At 29.3% G+C, this 23,501-nt stretch overlaps 1 protein-coding gene across 1 annotated transcript in view; it reads left to right on the top strand.

Moving 5' to 3' along the window:
• Nucleotides 1-23,501, top strand: part of LOC105845741 (uncharacterized) — a 67,623-nt gene that overhangs the window by 30,386 nt on the left and 13,736 nt on the right. The window contains exons 3-4 of the mRNA XM_065810503.1: nucleotides 2,425-2,568; nucleotides 2,712-2,837. Coding sequence (XP_065666575.1) covers nucleotides 2,425-2,568; nucleotides 2,712-2,837 — 270 coding nt within the window. The remainder of the gene's footprint in view (nucleotides 1-2,424; nucleotides 2,569-2,711; nucleotides 2,838-23,501) is intronic.

Here is a 23,501-nt window from a genome sequence, read left to right as displayed (position 1 = left end):
AATCGGTTGTAGAGTTCGGTGGTTGATATATACAACCAGCAGTTAAATGAAAATTGTTACATTTTATTGAGCACCAGACTTGTTCAATATCTTTATTGTTAAGATGCGGATTAACTATTTCTATATTCGTAGTTTTTTTATTTACATAAATAGCAACTCCTACTCCAGTTTTATCTCTAATTAAATCCGAGTCTCTGAAATAGCAATAACATCTATTTTGTTTGTCAAAACGGGTGCGGAAAGTTCGGTAGCATTGGTGTAATGTGTAATTTTTATTTTAATGTTTTTATTTTGTTATTTAGGTGCCCCAAAAAGACCAAACGGTCTTTTCACAGAGCACCGCGAAAGAGCATTTAACCAGGAAGTTCACGCCTCCTTCCTTACCGTGACGCGAAACCTGCTTATAAAGCGCTTGCTTTATAAGCAGGTGATCCAGGTTCGAAACGAGCTTTGGATATATTTTCGCGTCACGGCCGCACAAATAATGGAATAGAAATTAATTGATTTATAGTTAGTCTTACTATTTTGCTTGAAATATGTAGTAGGTTTTACATACAACTTTTGATTAGATTTATAAGATTCGCTGGTATGAGCCCCTCCGAGCCTGCTTGGCAATGCTTTTTTTGATAAATGGGTGAACTTTGCGGTTACCAATGTTTTTTGTTGTAATAATATTGATACACAACAGTATTACGCTTCTAATCAAAAGGGGTGGTCTAGGTTGTTATTGCGTTGCAAGTCCTTGTTTGCCTCCTTTCTCTCTTTATTTAATTATGCAAATTCAGCTTACTCACCGAGAGTGCGATCTGGTCGTATATATACCCTTTTGTACGCCTCAATTGCTGACAGTTCCTTTACTGAAGACAGCATCTTGTTTCGTGCTACTTCATTCTCAAATCTGATAATCTCTATTATACACTTTAAGTAACATAACATAAAATTAATTATTTTTTAAGTAATTGAAATTCTAAGTTGATAAAATTATTAAAAACACCATTTTTTTAAGATAGCGACCTTTAGATGACATTTTAAAATTGAATGGGGGAAGGGGGCAGCGCTGCCTATTCCAGCCCCTAAAGTATAAGTTTGTCATTAAAAAATTTTGGGTTTATTTTAAACAGAGATAGAAAACTAGGTAACATCAAACCATTGCTAAAACAACTGCTTTAGAAATTTGCCCTCATTTATGGCAAAATACAAAATGAAGACATTTTTTTTTAAGAAAGTATCTCTTATAATCATAATGTACACAACCAATGCATTTTTAACATAGTTCGTTGTATCAAAGATACTGTGACTGTACAGTGACGGATACTACAATGAGAAAAGTTTTAGTAGACTAAAGACTATAAGAAATTATCTGTGATCAACAATGACAAATTAATGTCTTTTTGGATTGACATTAATTTTAATTGAATGTGAGCTTGCTGAGAGCATAGACTTTGAATTATCAATAAATCATTTTACTTCAACCCAGCGGGCACAGACGTCCGTATAACGCCGATACAACGTCTTATAGTCGACAGAAGACCGTATGATGTTCTTAAGACGTTTAACAAAAATTCTGTACCAGCTGGAATTAAAGTCTCGCAGAAAAAATAAACTAGCAGTAAAGTAAATTTCTTTATTAATGCTTGCTTTCGATAATATGTATAGTGTAAATATGTTTTTAAATAACCAAACCCTTGCAATAATATTAAATGTTTCTTTTTTTTTTGTTTTAAACAATAATTGTTTATCAAAGAAAACTTAGCAAACTCAAATTGCTTTAGACGTCTTAGAGGTACCTAATAGTTACGATAAAAGGAACATAAAAGAATAGATAAAATATATTTATCGCAAATGCCATTCTCAAAAAAAAAGATATTTCTGGGGGTTTGTGTGCCATCCCCAACCCCTGTTGCCCCATACTCACTCCCCCGGCCTACTCTCCCTCCCCCACAACGTTAAGCCTCAATCCGCCATTGCCACAATATTATATTTTTTCATACAATCTTATAAATAAAGATTTATTTCGTAAACAATTTACATTATATCGATCACTCTTAAACGAACAAGAGGCTTTTTATCTAATCTTATATATATAAATTTTTCTATCGCTTACTAAAAAAATATTTAAGTTAGGAAGTTAGAAATGTGTATAAAAATAGGGTGTGTTGAATATAATTACCAAGACCCGTATTTTACAGGTGCGGGCAGCCAGTAAATATAATTACTTAAGATAAGATATCTGTAATGATAAGATATCTATAATGTAACTTTGTTTTATATTATAATAAAAAATCAAAATTATCATACGATACAAATTTAAAAAAGATATGTTGCTTTTCATATATTCAACAAAAAAATGTGTTTGTATATTTATAGCATTCTTTATGTATAAATTATATGATTTTTCAAATTTTATTTACTTCATTTAATGAGGCTACCAAGGAGATGGATATTATTGTGAAGACATAGATGAATGCTTACTTCCTTCTCTACACAATAAACCAATATGTACAGATGGCGCATATTGTAAAAACACAATTGGTGGATACAAATGCATTTGCAACGTTGGGTATTTAGGTTCGAAAACAATTTTATGATTTTATTTTTAGTTTTGCCATATTTATCCAATAAATTATTTGTATTAACAATTTAATTAATACAAAATCATTAGAATATAACTGTTAAAATTTATTCGACACTTTAATAACATTTTATTTTAGGAGATGGAACAAAGTGTACAAATATTAATGAATGTAGACCAGGCGCAGTAAATAATTGCAATCAGTATGCTGAGTGTCGTGATAATACTGGTTCATACTCTTGCACATGTCAACCTGGATTTATAGGTTTATAACATTTTTTTATATTTTTAATATTTATTGTATGTATTGTTTAATGTAAACTAAATTACCAATAATTAAAACCCCTCTCGCTTTCTTCTCTCTCGTCTTTTCCTATGTATAATGTATATAAAAGATATAATTTATATTAGATATGAATATAAATATGTAATATCTAAAAAAAAACAACAAAGTACATCTACTAGCAAATGTCTCTTTATGGTTGCCATGGTCTTGAAGCTAAAAAAACTTTTATCTAAAAGGGTAAATTTTACTTGAATCAACCTTTTTTTAAATCAAACTAAGTTTCTATAAAAAAAGACACTCTAAAGGCCTCAAAATTAGGGCTTTTGAAATTTTCAAAGAATTTCAATTAATGCCTATTTTTTACCATGTTAACACCTTAACGTAAATAAAATGTTATAGTTTATACAACTTTTTTTGGATTAGGTAATTTTCATTTGCTGATATGATTTTGTTATCTAATCTCAAACATTGATTGTAAACTTATATATTTATCTCTTTAAGCTCAATATCAGTTTTATTTAAATATCCAAAAATGAATATAAAAATTTTCTTAATTAAAAAAAAAACAACCATATTTAAAAAAAGCTTCTTTCAGTAAAAACAAAGTGATGTAAGATTGGTGTGGGATTTTCTTTTTTCTTTTTTTTGAATTATTTAATATTAGGTACTTATTATACATTGTTTGGTTAAAGTTTCCTGTCACTTTAAATTTAATAGCTTTTTTTTTAATAATAATTAATACTAAATTTTAAAAATGTAAGTCATAAAATAGTATATAATTTATATATATAATTTTATTAAATTAGATATAATTTTAAAATTGTAAGTCATAAAATAGTTAAATTGAATAATGCAAAATATATGTTTTCTTCATTTTTTTATTAAAAACTTGCTAAAACATGCTTGATCGCAAAATTTGTATTTTTCAAAAAAATTCAATTTCGTTCGTTTTTTTTCACCAGTTATATAATAAATTGAATTAATAAATTAGTTTGCAATACCTGTTTTTTAATTATAAATTAAATTTAATATTATCTTCATTGAATTTTTTTCCCAAGTATTACTATATAGTGAATTAACAGATAAATTTTTTTTTATTGATGAATTAAATTAAATTTATATTTTTTAATTTCCAATATATAAATATACGTTTTGATTATTTCCAGATATTAAGAATATTATAAATATCAAAGAAATTTAATGTATCACTCAATGCATGTTATACTATTATCATTTTGGAAAATTTGCCATTACTAATGATGGTTGTTCCACTAGATATATTCAAAAATTGTTGAAAATTTCGCAATCAATAGTGTGCGATTCATTCAGTGATTCATCGGTACAAATAAATGTACTGATACAAATAAGACAGGAAAAAAAGTTGACGTCCCTGTAAAATATTAAAGGCTAAAGTTAAGTCAATTATACTCCTATGTTAACGAAATAGGCAATTAACAGCCCAAGAAATGACATCTAACTTCAATTCCGCTCAAAATAAAATTATTTTAGAAAGAACTGTACAACATCGCTTGAAAAGTGTTGACTTGAACGGTAGAAAGGTGTTCAAAAATCTCATTCAAAAGTAATTTTTTAAAAAAAGACTTCATTAGGCTCTAGGTCATAAAAGTTAGACAGAAATAGACTTGCAAAATGTGTTGTGACAGACAAATCCAAGTTCGTTATTTTTGGAACAAAGTGACATATCTATATGAGACAAGCAGCTACTAAAAAAGTCCATCCACAGTATATACAGTCAACTGTCAAACATGGTAGAAGTTTAGTAATGGTGTGAAGCTGTATTGATTTTAATCAGATCGGCAATCATGTGGAATTAAATGGAATTCTTGGCAAGAAGGGATACCATAAGATATAGTGTAGAAGTATCATACCATGTTGTAAACGTCTCATTGTGCACAGGTTCAACATGTAACAGGATAATGACCCAAAATACAGATCTAAATACTGTACAAACTATTTCGAAGAAAAAAGAAGCTTGCAGAAAACTCAAAATTATAGTGTGGCCGCCGCAATCGTCAGACCTCAATTCAATCGAGTTGCTATGGAAACAATTGGGTTGTGAAATTTTTTTTATTTATTTAGATAAATTAATTAAACGTATGCCAAAACTTGCATGTGCAGTAAACAAAGCAAAGAGTGGATATTTACACGGAAAAAAGTTAAAATTTTTGATAACTTTTAATAATAAACTTGTTTATTTTTATCGTATGTCTAAAAAGGTTAAAAATAGTTTGTAATAAAAGTAGACTAAATGTAACTATTTTATTTTTTTTATAATTTTTATTTTTCTGCATTTATTTACATTAGTTTATTTATTTTATATAATTTTTTTGTTTTTGCCGAGTGACCTGAAACTTTTGCCGGGCAGTGGACATATATCAGGCACATCTTATATATGTATATTAAAAAGCTATTACTAATATATTACTCTTATATATATATATATATATATATATATATATATATATATATATATATATATATATATATATATATATATATATATATATATATATATATATATATATATACATTCTATCATTAGCCACAATCAGCTTTTGTCAATCACTACGTCTCTAATTATTAATTATTTATTTAACTCAAAGCTTGGTACAAAACGCTTTCAAACTACCATCCCTAAACGTTTGAAAATCACAGCAAACACACGATTTGATTTTAATTTTTAAAATCTTTAAAAAAAACTTATTTTTAAAAATTTTAAAGTTTTAGCGTAAAATTAATGGATTTTTCTTTATATTAAAAAAAAGTTGTTTTAAGTCGGAAATATTGTAAAAATTTCGCATTTTTGTCACTCTGATTTTTAGTTGTTCTTTTGAAAGTTTCACTTGTGGAAATTTCACCTTTAAAGGTGGATTTTTTGTAAGTTTAACTTCTGAAAGAGCAACAACTAATCAAATCGATTAAAATGCGTTTATTTGGTAAAGATGTGAAATTGTAATCAACGTTCGAATTTTTTTCGCACCTTTTTAAAAGCTGCGATAATAAAATAATTCGAAAACCGTTGCGTAAACTTACGCAGAGAAAGTGGCGTTAAAAAAGCTAGATACATACAAATAAACTTGAGATAAGTACAAAGTAGGTAGCTAATATAAAGTAATGAGTAAATGAATAGTTTAATTTAAATAAAGAAGGTTGACTAAGATTAGTAGACTAGCAGAACTCAAAACCTGTAATGAAATCATTTAGGAGATTTTGGAGATTAAGCAAGGTTGTTGAATGTTCTAATGTATTTTCTGAAATGAAGAAGTTATTTACATAAAGAGTATTTTATATATTTAACTTTGAAAATGAAAAATAAAAATGATATTTAACTTAAATTTATATTTTTAGAGTTCACAAGATGTGAACTCCAAAATGTAATTGCATAAGTGCTTTTATTATTGATAGTTTTAGTTTAAAAAAATGTGCCACTGTTGAATACTGAGAAGTTAATAAAAATGCGAATAATTAGTATGAAGTGGAAGAATAGATTGTCCGCAGGGCCGTACCGAACGACAAATACATGAAGTGAAAAGTGAAGGGGAGTGTGGCTGTCCAAAATCTAACTTTACCAATCATTTTTTTAAGAAGTCTATTTTTGTTTTTGACCGGCAACTTAAAAAAATTTACTAATTTACTGACAGAATATTCTAAATCTTGAAGTGTCCACTCCTTACACGCTTCTGTTGGTGCAGCCCTGTGTGTGAGTAAGTTTTTTTCCCCCGCAAATACATTTAGAATAACTGGCGGATCAGAGAGACATCAAAAGCATGAATAAGGTATGCGTAAATCTGCCGTTTAAGGGAACGTTTTTTTTTTGCCAAATTCTGTACCACGTTGTTCAAAAGTTGCATTATATGAACATATTTTGCTGTGTTACTTTTTAATGTGTCAACATAAATACTTTTTAACTACTAGAACAGTTTAAACTTTTTTTTTTGATCTTATTGGTATCTAAAACTTTAACGTTTTTACTGCATCAAGGTGTATTGGAGGAATACTAGAATAATTTCCTGATCTTTCATTTATCTCTCATTCCACTCATTTATTTAAAAAGTGAAGGTGTGAAGTGGTGAAGGGGTAAATATTTTTTATTTTTACTTACCTAACTTTAAGTATCCCAATCATATTTGATGTTGGCTTAATATAATATATAAAAAATCAGAAATCTTTATAAAAAATATAAATACAGATGACACCAAAATAATGATCGATGTGAACTCAATAGAGAAAATAAACAGTCTTCAACGAGATATAAACAGTGCTTGGGAATGGTCTAAAGAATGGTTAGTGAAATTCAATAAAGAAAAATGCGAAATAATACAGTATGGAAGTAACAATCCAAAACACGATTATTCTATGGATAATGTTGTCCTAGGACAAACTACTATTCAAAAAGATCTAGGCGTATTATTCTCAGCAAACATGAAATGGAGACAGCAAATTATATCTTGCAGCTCGAAGGCAAATAAAATGCTGGGAATGATTAAAAACACATTTGTGAAACTGGATGTGCAGACTCTTAAAGTCTTATACGTGACGTTTGTTCGCCCAATAATTGAATTCGCGGTTCCAGTGTGGTCCCCTCAGCTTAAAGGAGAAATAGAACTGCTCGAGAAAGTTCAACACAGGGCTACGAGACTCAATCCGACTCTGGCAAAAATGAAATACGAGGAAAGACTGGAGATTCTTGGCCTCAGCCCATTATGTGAACGCAGACTTCGTGGAGATTTGATCCAGACTTATAAGTTATTAAATAAGATTGAAAATGTGGACTTTTTAAACGGTTTCAAGCCTAATGATTTTCAAATATCTAGAGGAAACGGTGTCAGGTTTGAACGCGAAAAAACAAAGTGCAACTTAAGACACTCATTCTTTACTAACAGAATAACAAAACCATGGAATAAACTACCTAAAGATGTAGTTAAGGCTGTCTAAGTGTGTTATTAATACACACACTCGTCGTCTTCGGGCGGCATCTACTACTACTACTTATTAATTTATTAGTTGACGCTCCTTAAGGGCTTGATGGACCATTTCAAGGACCCTTTGTATATTTTTTGTCCTTTTTAAGACCTTTGTTTTGTTAACAAGTTGTATTCATTTTGATAAAAGCCATGACTATTATCATATTAAGTATTTTAAGTTAAAATGATTCAAAGTAATCTGCTTCAAAACATTTTTCTAGTGTTGCTCTTAAAATTTTATAGTGAATAACTGCTGCTCTGCTATGATAATATGCTAATAACAGCAGCAAAGGTCTTTTGCATGTCTTTGCTGAAAACTTTTAGTTTTTTTGTGATATTATTACTGTTAAAATAAATACAAGATAATAGAGTTAACAAAGCAATTTAGACTATAGCAGAATATTTATTAATTAATGGTAAATAATATATAACAATAAATTAAGTTATTGAAAAACAGATCTTAAGTAAGCTTAATATTAAGGTTAAAATACTTTGCTTCAATAGTAGGGTTGAGTTTTTGCTGAAAATTTCCCGGGATTTCGTTAAAAATGTGTTATCAATTTACCGATAAAATTATGTCGGTAAATTTCGATAAATAATAATTTTTACAATACTTACACGGGAAAAGTTGACAAAAACAACAACAACAACAATATCAAAAAAAAACAAGCTGCAATAAAATCAAAAAAGTCTAAAATTTCAACTTTTTTCCCAAAGTAACGAACTGAAGAAATGGTTTTCTTGAAAATTATAGCAACGAATTCAGTCAGTTAAAAAGTTTGCAGCTGGCGTGAGATATGACCATAAAAACACTTTTAAATTGATAGTGAACATTCGAAACCACTTTTTAATTACACTGGTTGAGTTTAATTCTTTGAAAAATTGAAGGTACATGAAAATTTATATTCATCAAATCAAATATATTCTGAATAAAGTTGTTACATCAAGGTTATTAACAAGTAGTAATAGGTAGTGATATGAAGTAAACACCTTTCAAATTCAATAATAATAAAAGAATACTAATAATTATTATAAATCAAGTAGGAGTAAATAAAAATAATAGTTGTAATAACAACGATTAACAGTGATAGTAAAGATTATAAAAGTTGCAACAGTTGTCACAGAAAAAGTGTTCGAATGTACGTAAACATTAGCGACATCATTGTTTGCTAAGTTACATATGGATCTTCCATTATGGTTAAGTTTAGAAAACTGGTTCCAATTGAGCATCAAACGTGTTACACCCATGGAGTACATTTGGCAGTTCAAGATGTTCTGTACGATAAGCCTATCTCAAAAATCTTTATTAACACACTGCAAGTAACAAGCGACGAAGATGAAGTCATCAGTGACAAATCCAATTCTGACACCAAGTCAGTTTTCTTGGTAATTCTATGAAAACATTCCAATTCCAAAACAAAAATCATATTTGCAATCTGTCGTCACAAAAGTCAGAAAAATTGTTTGACCTATTTCAAAAATATCCGGTCAGAAATGACGTCCTCCAAGAAGAAATTAAGAAACAGCACAGAAAAGAAGTTTCGCTTATCTTTAACTGCAGAACAAGTTGAAACAATTTACTTTCAATGATTCCACAGTTTATAAAAGCTAAAAATTCAATTAAAAAATTATTGAAAGACGTTTTCCCACATTTAATTTGCATTGATGATGAAGCAAACATTTTTTACGATATTGTTCCAGCTCTTTAACCAGTCAAATAGGCAGCTGAAACTCTTTACCGACGGGATGCAACTCTTCTTACTGCTGAGGAAGTTTCTAAGTTTTTTGTACTGAAACAATGAGATTCAACTCTCTGCATTGCAATGTTGAGTGCAATTTTAAAGTATTTTGAAGAAAGGCAAATTTTAAAAAACATTTTGAGAAAAGGCAAAGTTATCTTGTATGCTTGATAAGATACCTTTCTAATCCAGAATGGTTATCCAACATTAAAGAACCAGGACCTTTGAGAGCACCAATAGTGCCCAGCCAAAAATGAAGAACGGCGCCCATATTTCAAACCAAGAAATTACAAAATTTAAAGTTTTTGTTAACGCGTTACTACTAATTCTCTGGATTGAGAAACAGTTCATTCATTAAAACTGAAATATGAATCAAAATATTAGTTTTAAAACCAACTAACGAAATGTCATCAACAAAATCTCCTAGAAAGGTAAATAAGGCACTTAAAAATGAATTTTTCGAGTTTTTCTGGCCGTCCAAATATCAATGACATTGTTGTAGCTTACCTTTTTAGCCAAATCTTCTTCAATCAAAATAATCAAAAGATCAGTAACCCGATCCTGGCCTATGGTCAAACGGAGAGAGTTTTTTACAATCTTCAGTTTACTAAACAATTGTTCTTCCTAAGCAACTGACACAGAAACAGTGTTGAAAATCCGGAGCATAATGCAAATGTAAGGAAAAAGACTTCAAAATTTTTCTTAAAGATTTGATTGAGTAGCTCCAATGGATTTTCTTGCTTAAAAATTGTTTTATCGGGTGAACACGAAAAAACCTGGTCAACTTTAAATTGAGATTTCTCTAAAACTACAAATGCTTTTTGTTTCTTTTTTTTTTAATTAAACTTTACTTACTTATCTTTAATTGTGTTACTTACTTATCTTTAATTGTGTTACTTACTTATCTTTAATTGTGTTACTTACTTATCTTTAATTGTGTTACTTACTTATCTTTAATTGTGTTGATAAACTTTTGCTCACAAATCAATAATTTGCCAAATGTTTCGGAAACAAGTTGAGGTGCGTAAAAAAGTTGTGAATTTTTATTGCAAAAATCCATCGACTTTATATTGCTTGATTGCTAAACGTGCAAATGTCCTAAAATCTACAGTCATAGATATTATACATAAGTTCAAGACTACTCAAAGCTTTGAAAGAAGACCTGGAAGCGAAAGAAAGAAAACTTTTCATAAATCCAAAAATGTAAAGTCGATTCTCAGTTTAATAGCAAGAAACTCGAATCAGTCACATCGAGATCTAGCAAGAAAATTCATAACTTTGCGTTTTTATATCAAAAAAGTACTTAAAAATGCTGAAATTAAAGCATTTCAAAATACAAAATACACCTGAAAGAAGCTTAAATGGTGAAATTAAAGGAATTTGACGCGCAAAATAGTTGGTTGAAAATAATGGCGGGGTAAGTATGTGCATAATTAAAGACAACAAACTATATTGCAAGGCAACTTTTTCACAACTTCCTGGTAAATAATTTTACTATAAGAACAAAGATAAACCCATTGAAGATCAATTTAAATATATTTGAAAAAATTTGTATCCATATTCATTGCGTGGCAAGTGATTTGTAGCTGTGGTATGCAGTCTTCTGGTTTTGTCACAAAGAAGACCTTGACTGTCGATCTCTACATCAAAGAATGCTTTCAAAAAGATTTTTGCCATTAATAAAAAAACACAAATACCGATGTCTCTTTTGAGTCAGATTTTGCTGCTTCTCGCTATTCTAAAAAAGTTCTACAGTGGTACAAAGATAATAATGTGAAAATTGTTTCTAAAGATGCGAATCCTCCAAATTGTCCTGAATAGCGCAAGACTGAAAACTTTTGGGCAATAATTAAAAGAGTTCTTTGTAAGACAGGTGGAGTAACGAAAAATAAAAAGGATTGCCAAAAAAAATGGATTAATGTCAACAATATAGTGAAAAAAAGAAAACCTGAGAAAAGATGGCATGAAACCGCTATAAAGTTTGATCTCTTGCCAAACAGCCCATCAATCTTCTTAAAATTAAGTTGAAACCTTAATTGATGTAAACACATTTAATATAAAAAATAATGAAACAAAAAGCATTTATGGTTTTAGAGAAATCTAAATTTAAAGTTGACCGGATTTTTCCGTGTCCACTCGATAAGGGTATTGTCAAAACGACGGACTTCTTTAATGTAATCTTCTTTGTTCACATCTCTAGGATAAAACCATGCAAGTTTGCAAGCTTTATTTTGAACAGAAAGATCATCATTATCTAACCAGATGAATAAAAATATATTACCAACCATACTGGTTGCCTCAAATTTTAAATCAATCTGCTGGATCAGACTATCTAAACCAATATTAAAAATGTTTACATCAAATTCTTTTGCATAGTTGTCGTAGAAATGAGCTGTCTTTGATGCCTCACCGTAAAAGTGCTTCAGTTTACGCTCTCTTTTAGTAGCAAGTTCAGTTTCAATTCCTAGCGGTACAGCTACAGCTTTTGAAAAACTAGCAATCAGAAACCCCTAATCCGTTTAAGATCTTCCAGCAGCTGTACAATCAAACATAGCTTGTCATCGATGGTAATGGCTTCAGATTGTAGAAGACGACTAGCGTTGTTAAAAGCAGTAAAGGTTTTGTATTAAACCGCAATTAGCAATATAAAATTAAAAGATAGTAACCAATTTTTAAAAGCTCTTGCTAGGCTGAGCTATTCACTGCTCAGATCCAGGTTTTCAATTGCATGTTTAAGAGCTGCCAACATTTCTGTCGGCCTCTTGGCAAAAGGTTTTGATTACCTCAGTACGAGAGCTCCATCACGTCATAGAAAGTCTATGCAGTGAAATTCCTGTAGCTTCAGTGAGGATCTTCAGTCGGGTAGAGTTTGTACTTAAAGATACATACAAAGGTTCAGCATTTCCAACGAACACTTTGATCTAAATGGCTGATTCAACTGCGTGCACACCAGCCAAATTCAGACTGTGAGCGCTCCAGGGAACGTACAGAGCTTCCAAATAGTTTGCCATATTAAGGTTTGAGCTCCCTTGTTAGCACCTGACATATTGGATCCATTATCGTATCCTTGACCACGACAATTTCGAATATCCAAACCTAGCGTTGCAATCACATCAGTGATAGGCCTGACTATATCTACTGCTTTATTTATATCAACTGCTTTCTTCTTCTCGAAAGCTTCATCACAAAAAAAAGCTTTTTTTGATTCATCAGCAATTATTTTCTATTTCATAGAGGTGAAAACAAATAACAAACGTTATTCACTTGTTGTGAGTTATATCGGAGGTACTACCAACTCTGATGGTGAAGTAGATATCATCAGAATTTCTTCAACAGTTGCACTCCAGATGACACCACCACGTTCTCTGATGAAATCATTTTGAGACAACGGAGGGAGGTATTGGGCACTCAATCTGGAACCCTCTTGTTGATGGCGTCTTGCATCTTCCAAGTGGGATGCAATGACGGGATTTTGACGACCTATAAGCTCCATACCGGGAAAAAGTTTCCATTTTCTTTCCCATTTGATATTGAGAGAATTTTACAATAAGTCACCTAGAAAAGCTAAATTTTTAGAAAGAAAAAAAGAGTCACATCCATAGTTCAACGAAGAATTGCTATCCATTTAGCTGTTTCAGAATTGATTTGCTTCTGGAGTTCTAAATCTATACCACTCGTAAGAAGAATGTATGTCTTTTTCCAATTCATGTAGAATTTTTTGTGCTGGATTGATGCTGTTTTACACAATCGATGAACTTCCTCCATCAATTCTAAGCTCTTCCGTTCCAACAAGGAACTTACTAAGATTTCCCGCTTTTGAATACTGCTGTCTCTTCCGTTCCTTCCTTACTTATTAAGATTACCCGCTTTTGAATACTGCTGTCATGCCCAAGAGAGAGCAAGGGAAATTGTAGAGAGCCTTGATAGTCGAGTTCCAAACCAAAGAAATCTTTCTCTAATTTTTCCTTATTAAGCAAAAATTGATAAATTAAATTCAAAGGTTTTTAAATTCAAAGCTTTCTATTAGAATCACCCCAATAATGTCGCTGTTTTAAATAATGTGAAGAGGTCCCTTTAAAATGATTATACTTTGGTATTTTTAACTTTTGACAACTAGCCGCAAAGAGTCAGCATTAACTATTACTAAGTCAGGTTGAGCATAACATTCTACCCTGTTGGATAAAGCTCCTCCTTCTGACTCTGATGAGACACTTTGAAATTCATTTAGCTTAGCTTCAGTTCAATTATTTGAAGCCCCCACTGATCCACAGGATATATTATATTTCCAGCGAATTTGTTCTATTCAAAACATTAAAGTACGTCCGCAATCGACCGTTACATCAATTCCCAAGCGACACTCCGTTCAAAATATTAGCTTGTTTTTTTTTCCTAAGTTGGCAACCGTTAGACAACAATTTATAGCAAAAATAATAGAATTTTTCAAATCTTTTTTAGATACCCCAAGAAATCCTAACGGTCTTATCACAGACCACCTTATTCCTAACCGATCTTGCAAAACTTGCCCAGAGCTGGCTTTGAACCACCAATCTCATGCTTCTGAGACAACCGCGCTACCAACATGTAAAAAAAAGTATATAAAATTTTTAAAACCCTTTTTAAATTATCAACCAACTTAATTAACCTTTAATTATTAACAATAAAACAAAATAAAACTCATTATTTATCAATCAACTTATTTAAGCATATACTTATTTAATCAACATCTAAATTAACCAAATATTTATTCAATAAACATCAACACTTATCCTAAACATAAACCAAAAGCCTCTCTTCAACGAGTTTCACTAATGCATCGAATTAAAATTTCGACATTTCCACTAACAATTTAAGCAAAAAAAAATTTAAACGACAAATTCAAAGTCATTTCAAAAGAAATGTTAGTCTTTGAAGCTACTGCAAAAAGTACTGCCAATCTTGAACTTTTGTTAAATGCAGTGGAGACTACCTTTCCAACAAGTATTGAGTCTGAGCGAGCCTTTTCTGCTGGTGGATTATTTGTGACAAAAATTTGATTCAAAATGAATGACAACTTACTTGATTCACTTTGTTTCTCCCAAAGCTCGTTTTTTATCATTATAAAAATTATCAATAAAGATATTAGAATTGAATCTTATAAAAATATTATTTTGAAACAAAGTTTAGTATGATTTAATATAAAAGTTTAACATGACTTTAAATGATTTTTTTTATTTTTTACCAAATTTACCGATATTTATTGGTAAATTATGCATTTTTTTAACCAATTCACCGGTAAATTTAGTAAAGCTCAGCCCTAATCAATAGTTTAAGCTATTACAAAATATTTTTATAATTTTAGTACTTTGCCACAGTTACACATTTACAATTGTCAAAATAAAATTAAAAACTATTTTTTAAATTTTAGTTAAACAAATTCTCTTCTAGCAATTCTCTAGTAAAAATAGATAAATATTGCATCACAGGCTAAACTCTTTTTTTTCCTTCAATAAAATTAAATATGATGATTTTTCTATAAAACACCAATGTATCTTTCAATACAATCAGTATAATCACCCAATAAGAAAAAGGAATCAGGAAATCAGTGATTTGGGTAATTATTTAGTATATAAATACCCAGGTCATTGATTTCCTGACTCTGAAACGCTGTAATTTATCTTTCCTTATAGGTTAATTATAATAATAATAACAAACTATTTCCATGTCCTTTATTGATTAGTTTAAACGCTATCATCCGATGAAACATTTTAGGCATAACTAGAAAAAAAATTTCATTTCACAAAGTAAATAATTATTTATTTAATTACAAATATATAGTAAGTTATACATTTGTATGATTTCGAATAAATATAATTTTTCTTCATACTAAATAAATTATTTTTGAAACAGTCATTACATTTTATATGATCTTAAAAAAATTTATTTATATATATATATATATATATATATATATATATATATATATATATATATATATATATATATATATATATATATATATATATATATATTGGGGAAGGCGGGGCAAGATGGCGAACGTTGTGAAAGCTCTAAGATATTGCGAAACTATCAGTCATGTAACAGTAGTGCTTTGTCAGTATGTTCATGTTATCATAATGATTCATCGCCTGCATGAATTTTTATTTTGAAAGTAGAAAAATTTGGAATAAAAATTAAAATAAAAAGTTCATAAATATGTCATCTGGTCACGTGACTGGGGTACGATTATTTATAATGCGATTTCTGACTCCAATTTTATAGAAATTTAGAAACTACCAACTTATCTAACTAAAGAAACACAAAATAAACACGAGTCACAAAAAATACTCCTAAAAAAGTTACAATTGGGCTTTTAAAATACAAGATGTAAATAAGTTTCGTTGTCACCTATTTTTAAGTTTTTAAGTTTTTTTGCTGAGTGACTACCTGAAAAGCCATCTTGCCCATTAGCTACTAAAAATATTCCTAATATTTTTATTATATTGGAAATTTTCGCTGGGTTATGGATACCAGCACCATCAGCTTGTAAAATATTACAATAAATTTTATCCGTTATAAAAATTATATATAAAAAGTATATATCAAATTAAATATAAAAAGGTATATAAAAATTACTATTGACGTAAGGGGTTGAGTGGGCCAATATGTTAAAACATAGTTTTAACATATTGGCCTTCGTCGAGATTAATCGCGCCATTTTGCGCAGAGCACATGGTATTTTGTATTTCTAATGCCTCCCTAACTTTTCTTTCAAACTTTTTATTTTCTACCTTTATTGTTCTTGTTTTTTCTCAAATAATATCTTCTTTGCAAAAGGTTTTATGAAATGCTAATGCAGAATGATTAGGTTTATTTTCGTTAATGCTTTTCTGATATTGATGCATCCGCGTATTTACCTGCATTTTTGTTTCACCTATGTAAACTTTAGAACAGTTGCATTTTATTACATAGGTTCCAGGCTGGCTGTTACTAGGTAGCTTTGATTTGTTTTTGATGTTAATAAAGATCTTAAATTATGGTTTGATTAAAATACTGCTCTGTATCCTGCTTTTCGAAATATTTTTCGAAGTTTTGGTGAAAGGCCTGGTACCCAAGACACTATTGAAAGATTATTGCATTCTGATGAAATTGTGTTTTTATTTTGTCATTTTTGATGAAATTAGTATGTAATATTTCTCAATAGCTTTTCATCGTACGCATTTTCAATAAACATGTCAGTTAAAAAATTTGTTTCGTTTTGCAAATGATGTTTACAACTATTAAAATATTTGGATTGTGATTTGAATGCGGTTTAATTTGAATGTTAGTGATTACCTCTTTTCGATATACTCTGTACTCATATTTTCCTATTGTGTTATTTACAATGTTATCAAGAAAGTTAAGCGTTTTTGTCTTATTTTCAACTTCAATTATATATTGTATTGCAGGATGTTGATTTAAAATATCTTGGAATTGTTTTGCTTGTTTGATATTAAAACATCTTGCATGACTATCGTCAACATATCGTAAAAATGATTTTAGATTAAATGCAAAAGTTGTCGTCAATGTCATTTTAATCGCAATATTTTCATGGAATTTTACGGAAAAGATTCTGCGAGAACCACCATGAAAGAAAGTCCGATTGGTCCTGATTTTTCCATTACGTGAGTCTTATTTTTCCAATGAAAATAACAATGATACAAGCAAAGTTCTAAGATTTGTTTTGCTTCAGGTGTACTTAGTTTTGTTTAGTTTTTATATGATAAACTGTTATTTAATTTTTCTAAAATTAAAAAGGTGGCTTCTTTTAACGTAATTAACGGGCACAATTTTTTATAAACTACAATTATATATATATATATATATATATATATATATATATATATATATATATATATATATATATATATATATATATATATATATATATTAATTACAATTGTGAGAAATTTATTTTTGTTTCCCTGTGACACTATGAAAATCACTTTTCGTTTAACTTATTGTGTTTCTCGCTAATTAACGGTTTGTAGTTCATAGTACGCTTATAAGTCATTATTTCTCTATTACTATTACTTTGAGGCTTAAAACGCACGTTTTTAAAATCATTGTTGTAACATAAACTGCTAATTACTCTCTAGAAGTTCTTTAGACTTACAATACAATATAAACTGTCGTCAACCCTTATAAGAATAATAATTGAATCTATTTGACCCTAAAAATATTTTTAGGGTCAACTAGATTCGTAGCAGACGAGTTATGCTTATTGTGCAACAAATCTCTTTTTCTGCTGAGGTAGAATTTGTTCAAAGAGGTACGTAAGCCTTCCATGCCTTCTATTAAAATTCCATTTTTCACAAATGTAATTGTAATATTAGGTTCTTAATTTGTCATTTTAGTTATGCTTTTGTATACCATTTACGAATATACAAAACAAAAAATAACGTCTGGCTATGAGTTTATTATTTATATGTTTGGAATACCTGATTAGTTGCAGTAAACTACAAAATGATGGCAAGTTTGAGAAAATGAGAGAATGTAAATCAATCCATGTTTACGTACATTGGCGCAAAGACTATACAAATACTAAGAGCATTCAACAAATAACCATTTCCAATTTGGAGGTGAGTGCTTTATTAGAAAATGTTTCACGGCTTCGTTCGACGTTAGAAAGGTTTGATTTCAAATTAAGTTGTCTATTCTGCGGAAAATCTGCAAATTTAAAAGACGTAAGACATCGTATGAGAAGTGGCAAACAAGTTGCATCGTATCAACTATGGTCATAAAAAATTCGGTGCTAGAGTCAGTTAAAATGTGGAATGACAAATAGGGCAGGGTAATTCAATCACGTGTTGGTAGCGTAATAGATTTAGTTGCGGCAGAAGAGCAATATAATAGGGCCTGTCAGGTGCAGTTTTCGAAAGAAGAAATTTATTTAAAAAAAGCCTAGTCGTTTGCTTAACTAAAAACAAAATTTGGCTTTCAATAAGTTATATAACTGTTTCATTTACACTATTTAGCGGTGTCACTTTTGAATTTTCAGACCAACACGTTAAATTGCGTAAATCGAGGCGAGAGATATGAACTGATCTTTATTTCTAACGGTAAAGTGGGGGATGATAAAGTTAACTGCGATAGTAGAAACTAGCATAAATGTAATGAATAAAATGGTTGGAATGAATTTTGCCGATATTCATTTAAAACTGACCGGTTAAGGTTTATAATTGGTTTCCTTGACAGCTTCTGTGAAGGTTCACGGGGAATAACTATCTATTAATACTCTGCCACTCTTCAATTGTAAAATATGTACAACGAAAACAGATGAAGAACTTGCAGCATGTTTTGAGTACATGTTGACATCGAGACCTCCACCACTTTTTGATGAGTCGCTTTAATGCGAAAAAGTCCAAAAGCAGTTCTATGTAATGAAATAGAATTATTTGTGCCATGTAACAAAACAACAACTCACGAGGTTAGAATTATCTTGTTCTGTCTCCATATTTTTGAGTTTTGATAAAACGATTTAACGAGTTGAGATAAAACGATTAAACGAGTTGAGATAAAACAATTTAAAAAACAAAAACTTTAGGAGACTGCATATAAAAAGGTTTGTATTACTTATGTTTTCTACACAATTTTTTTGATTATAATTTAGATAATAGTATAGTAAAAAAACATTTATTTTGAGAAACATGACACAATCAATAACTCGATTCTTTCAAAATTGAAAATCTCCAATTTTTGACAACAATTAAATTAAACAAACAAAATGATTTTAACTTTGCGAACTTCGTCAACAATGGAGGGTATCTGGATGAGACAAGCGACATCTAATAATCTATATAAATATTATGTATTATATGTGCTTGGTCAATATGGAAAAAAACTGTTGGGTTACTTTTTTTAGCTAATTTGATAGTCTGCCTAATACCAAATCAGAAGAGCACAGACAATGCCAGTCCAAAGGAGTTTCAGCAGATACTATCTTTGACGATTCGGTGACAGTTAATTCAACCCAGACGAAATTTCTTTCAAATTCTTGCAACAAAACCAGATTTATTAAAGCTCTATTAGGGCACCTAGCATATTCTAGAACTTATGTTAAACAGGCACCAGGAGATGCGGAAACACTAAATAAAAATACTACAATTGGCATGTCAATACATAGATTCATAGAACCTGTTATAACTATTGGAGAAGACACAGATCTGCTAGTATTACACATGGCTCTAACAGATTTAACTAGTAATATTTTCATGATCAAGTCTGGCAAAGATACTAAGCAAGACAAATTTTACAGTGCGAACAAGCTGAGGAAAGGCCTTGACTCTAGGCAGTTGTTATTTTTACATGCAATGTCTGGATGTGATCTAACATCATTTCCTTACGGTCAAAATAAAAATAAAGCCTTTAAATTGTTGCACAACAATGTGGATTTATGCAAAGTCGTTGATGTATTTAACACGGCGGAAGCCAAACACGATGAAAATGCTCATGGTGGAGAACAATTTTTTCTAGCATTATACGGATCAAAAGGCAAGTCAATATTTCTTGATAAATTTTGTTATTATGAGTATCTTAGCAGAGTAGCATCAAAACCAGTTAACAAATTCTTGAACTTAGCTGTACTGCCTAAAACAATTTCCTGAGTGAAGCAGCATTCATTCCATGTATACCATCAAATACAGCAACGACGTGGTCATAACTCGGATCCTCTGGGGTAGGAATGGAGTAGGAAAATGATAGAATCATATCTCTTACTAACATCAAACCTTCAACCGCCAGCTCCAGAAATTTTTTTACATCTTGTTAGCTGTAACTGCAATATCTGAAAATGAAGATGTCAGTAAATTAGATAAAGAGACAATATGAATAATTTACAATCAAATATATTAAATTTTAATATAATATAATTATGATAATTTCCTAACATTTTGACGTGTAGTTAAGCTGTTATATTATATTTTATATACGATGTGATATCGTTTAAAGTTTCCGGTTTCTTTATTTAATATTTGTATACAAAATGACATTTTCTTCCAAGCAAATTTGTCAAAAACTGGTATACCCGCGAGTTTACTTTGAACAATTACTTTGTATACTGGTATGTATAAAGCATTGAAAACTCATATCTTTGTTTCCTCAATAACATATTATAAAACACAAGAATTGTTTTTCTAAGTGATATGCAAACTTTCATGTTTTGGTTTGGGTGCTGTTTGGGTAGCCATCTTAGATAATGAATTTGGGTAAGCATCTTAGATAATGATTTTTTATGTTGCCATTTTTTTGTTTCAAAAAAATGAAATTGTTAAATTTGAATTCCTTGACCTGAAAAACATAATACTAGGCGCAAAATTCGTACTTAAATTTGATCAACAAGCTGAGATATTGAATATTTGAATTTTGACGAAGTTTTAGCCGCCATCTTGGATTTTGACAACCACTTTGTTTTTCTCATAAAACTGCTGAAAATGAATTTTTTGACAATCAACCTACAAATAAACAAAATAAAAGCTATTTCAAATATGTATAAGAAGTCAAAATAAAGATTTTTCTCTTATAAAATAAACAGTTTCTTCAACATAGTGTAAAAATGCTTTGTATAGACTACAACTAAAATATATATTGCATTTTATCTAAAGTACAAAAAACTAAAAGAAATATCCTATTTATATTGTACTCCAAGTTGAACAATAAAACAAATTTGAAAAAAATGAAGTTGAAATGAAAAATTGAAAATTGCCACTTATGTTGTCTGCTATATCTATTTTTTTATTAATTAATTTAACCGTTAATCCAGTCTTTATTTTAATGACATTTTATTTTGCAAACTTTACAGAATTTATTTTTGTTTTTTTAAATCAATTTTTGTTTTTTTGCGAAATGTATATTTGTCTACGTAACACCTTCTACCCACTTGATGAAGACCTATTAAAGATTTTTTGATAGATTTCTATTGCGGTGAAAAACAAAGTTGCTCAGCAACAGTGTAGTTTGTCTAAAGACAGTGGACAAAATAGAATTAGACTTACCATGTACTGATCTAATATTTTGTAAATCTGTAAGCATATTTGTGCGGTGCATCTTTTGTATCCACACACATATAATTATTGCTACAAACAACAACTTTTTAGATTATAATATAGCATAATTAAATTGCGGTACATTTGATAAAACCATAAATGTATAATACTTGATACTTGCGGTAAGAAATAGAACGCCTAGCCTCGTCAATAATTCTTTTCGGTTTACTTGTATATTTTGATCTGATGTACGCATTTGTGACTTAGTTTTTTATTATTATTTGTAAGTTAAACAAAGCGCGGACGTATAGATATTAGAAAAAGGCGGAAAGTTATTATACGCAAGCACAGTACTGTACTATAGGGTTTTATAAACTTAAGAAAATAAAATATGGCTACGGACCCTAAGTAACAGAAAAAACGTAATTAAAAAACCACTTATTTGTATATTCTAGGTCATAATATACTGATCTAATATTTTGTAAATAATTATTTATTGAGTTAAGTAAGTTTATAAATAGATTAATTACATAAATTATTATTTCAAACATAATAAGAAATGTTTCACTATGAAAAAAATATTAACACAAAAAAGTTACTTTTTTTGTGATTTGTTTTTTTAAAATATTTTTGCTCGTTATTTAAGCGTTAAAATTAAAAATTTTTTTATTCTACATAAAAAGATAAAATATTTTAGGCTAAATTTGTACTAAATTAACAATCTTTACTTGATTTAAAAACACTAATTTTGCAATAGATATATAAAACCTAATCATTTTATAACTGAATAAATAAAAAAATTTACACTAGCTACTACTTATATGTTTTTTCTTTAACATTGTTTATTTTCCCAGTTGTTTTTTTTTTATACTAAAATCTGTATGAAGGTAAATTATTTTATGTAGCCTGTTGTTGCAAAGAGAAAAAGAGTATCTCAATATAAAAATTATATAATCACAATAAAACATGCTTTAATATAATGTGTTTATAGTTTTGAGAGTCTTCTTGTTAATTTAGATGTTTTACCTGATTATTCTATTGCTTTCCAAAAATAAACTTTTTATGTTTTTGTTAAATTTATTATTAGAATAACTTCAATTTGTTTTAAATAAAGTTAATAAAGAAACAAAATTGCTTTAAATAAATTTTGCTACGTCCCAGAAATTTTTTTCTTTACAAAAATAAAAGTGTTTATGTTTCAATAAAGTATATTTCTAGAAGATCTTTAGCAAAATTAAGTTTAAATTCAGTTTTAAAATTGTAAATCAATGATAAACTTTGCTTAAAAAAAAACTCTTTTTAAATTTTTCATATATTTTCATATATCTGAGAGGATTTCCCCCTTAGGAGTATCTTTCTTTTTATTAATAAGTTGTGTATGTTGTAATCTCTCAAATTCTTATTTATTACTTTCTAATTTTATTACTCACTGTGTTAGCGAATGGTTCGTAGGCTACTTATAACTCAATATTAGAGGCCTTTACAAGTTAAAATTATTTCGAAATTAATGGGAAACTAACCTAGGGCATGACGATTTTTAGTAGTAAGTTAACAATATTTTCTTTATTTTTCTAAATCTATAAACCTAATAATTTAAGAAAAATATTTTACATGATATACAGGCAATAAACAAAAAAGTTAAAATTGAAATTAAATTATAGTTAAAATTCCCTTTCCAGTCTTTAATTAATCTGTACCTACTACAATCTAATTAAGTGCAAAAGTATTTAAGTTTATAATTTTGTGTAAATTGAGTGAAATAAAAAAATTCAACTTTCTTTCTAAAAACCATTGATTAATGATTCGTTCTTTTTTACTTGACGTCATTTTTTGGGTCACTTTGCTGCTCACAAATAAATGCTTTTAACTGTTGAGATTATATCTTCTTTTATTTTTGAAACAAGGACAGAAAATGTTATT

The sequence above is a fragment of the Hydra vulgaris genome, chromosome 11 (assembly GCF_038396675.1).
Source record: "Hydra vulgaris chromosome 11, alternate assembly HydraT2T_AEP".
In the NCBI taxonomy this organism is placed as follows: domain Eukaryota; kingdom Metazoa; phylum Cnidaria; class Hydrozoa; order Anthoathecata; family Hydridae; genus Hydra; species Hydra vulgaris.
This window is presented reverse-complemented; position numbering and strand designations above follow the sequence as displayed.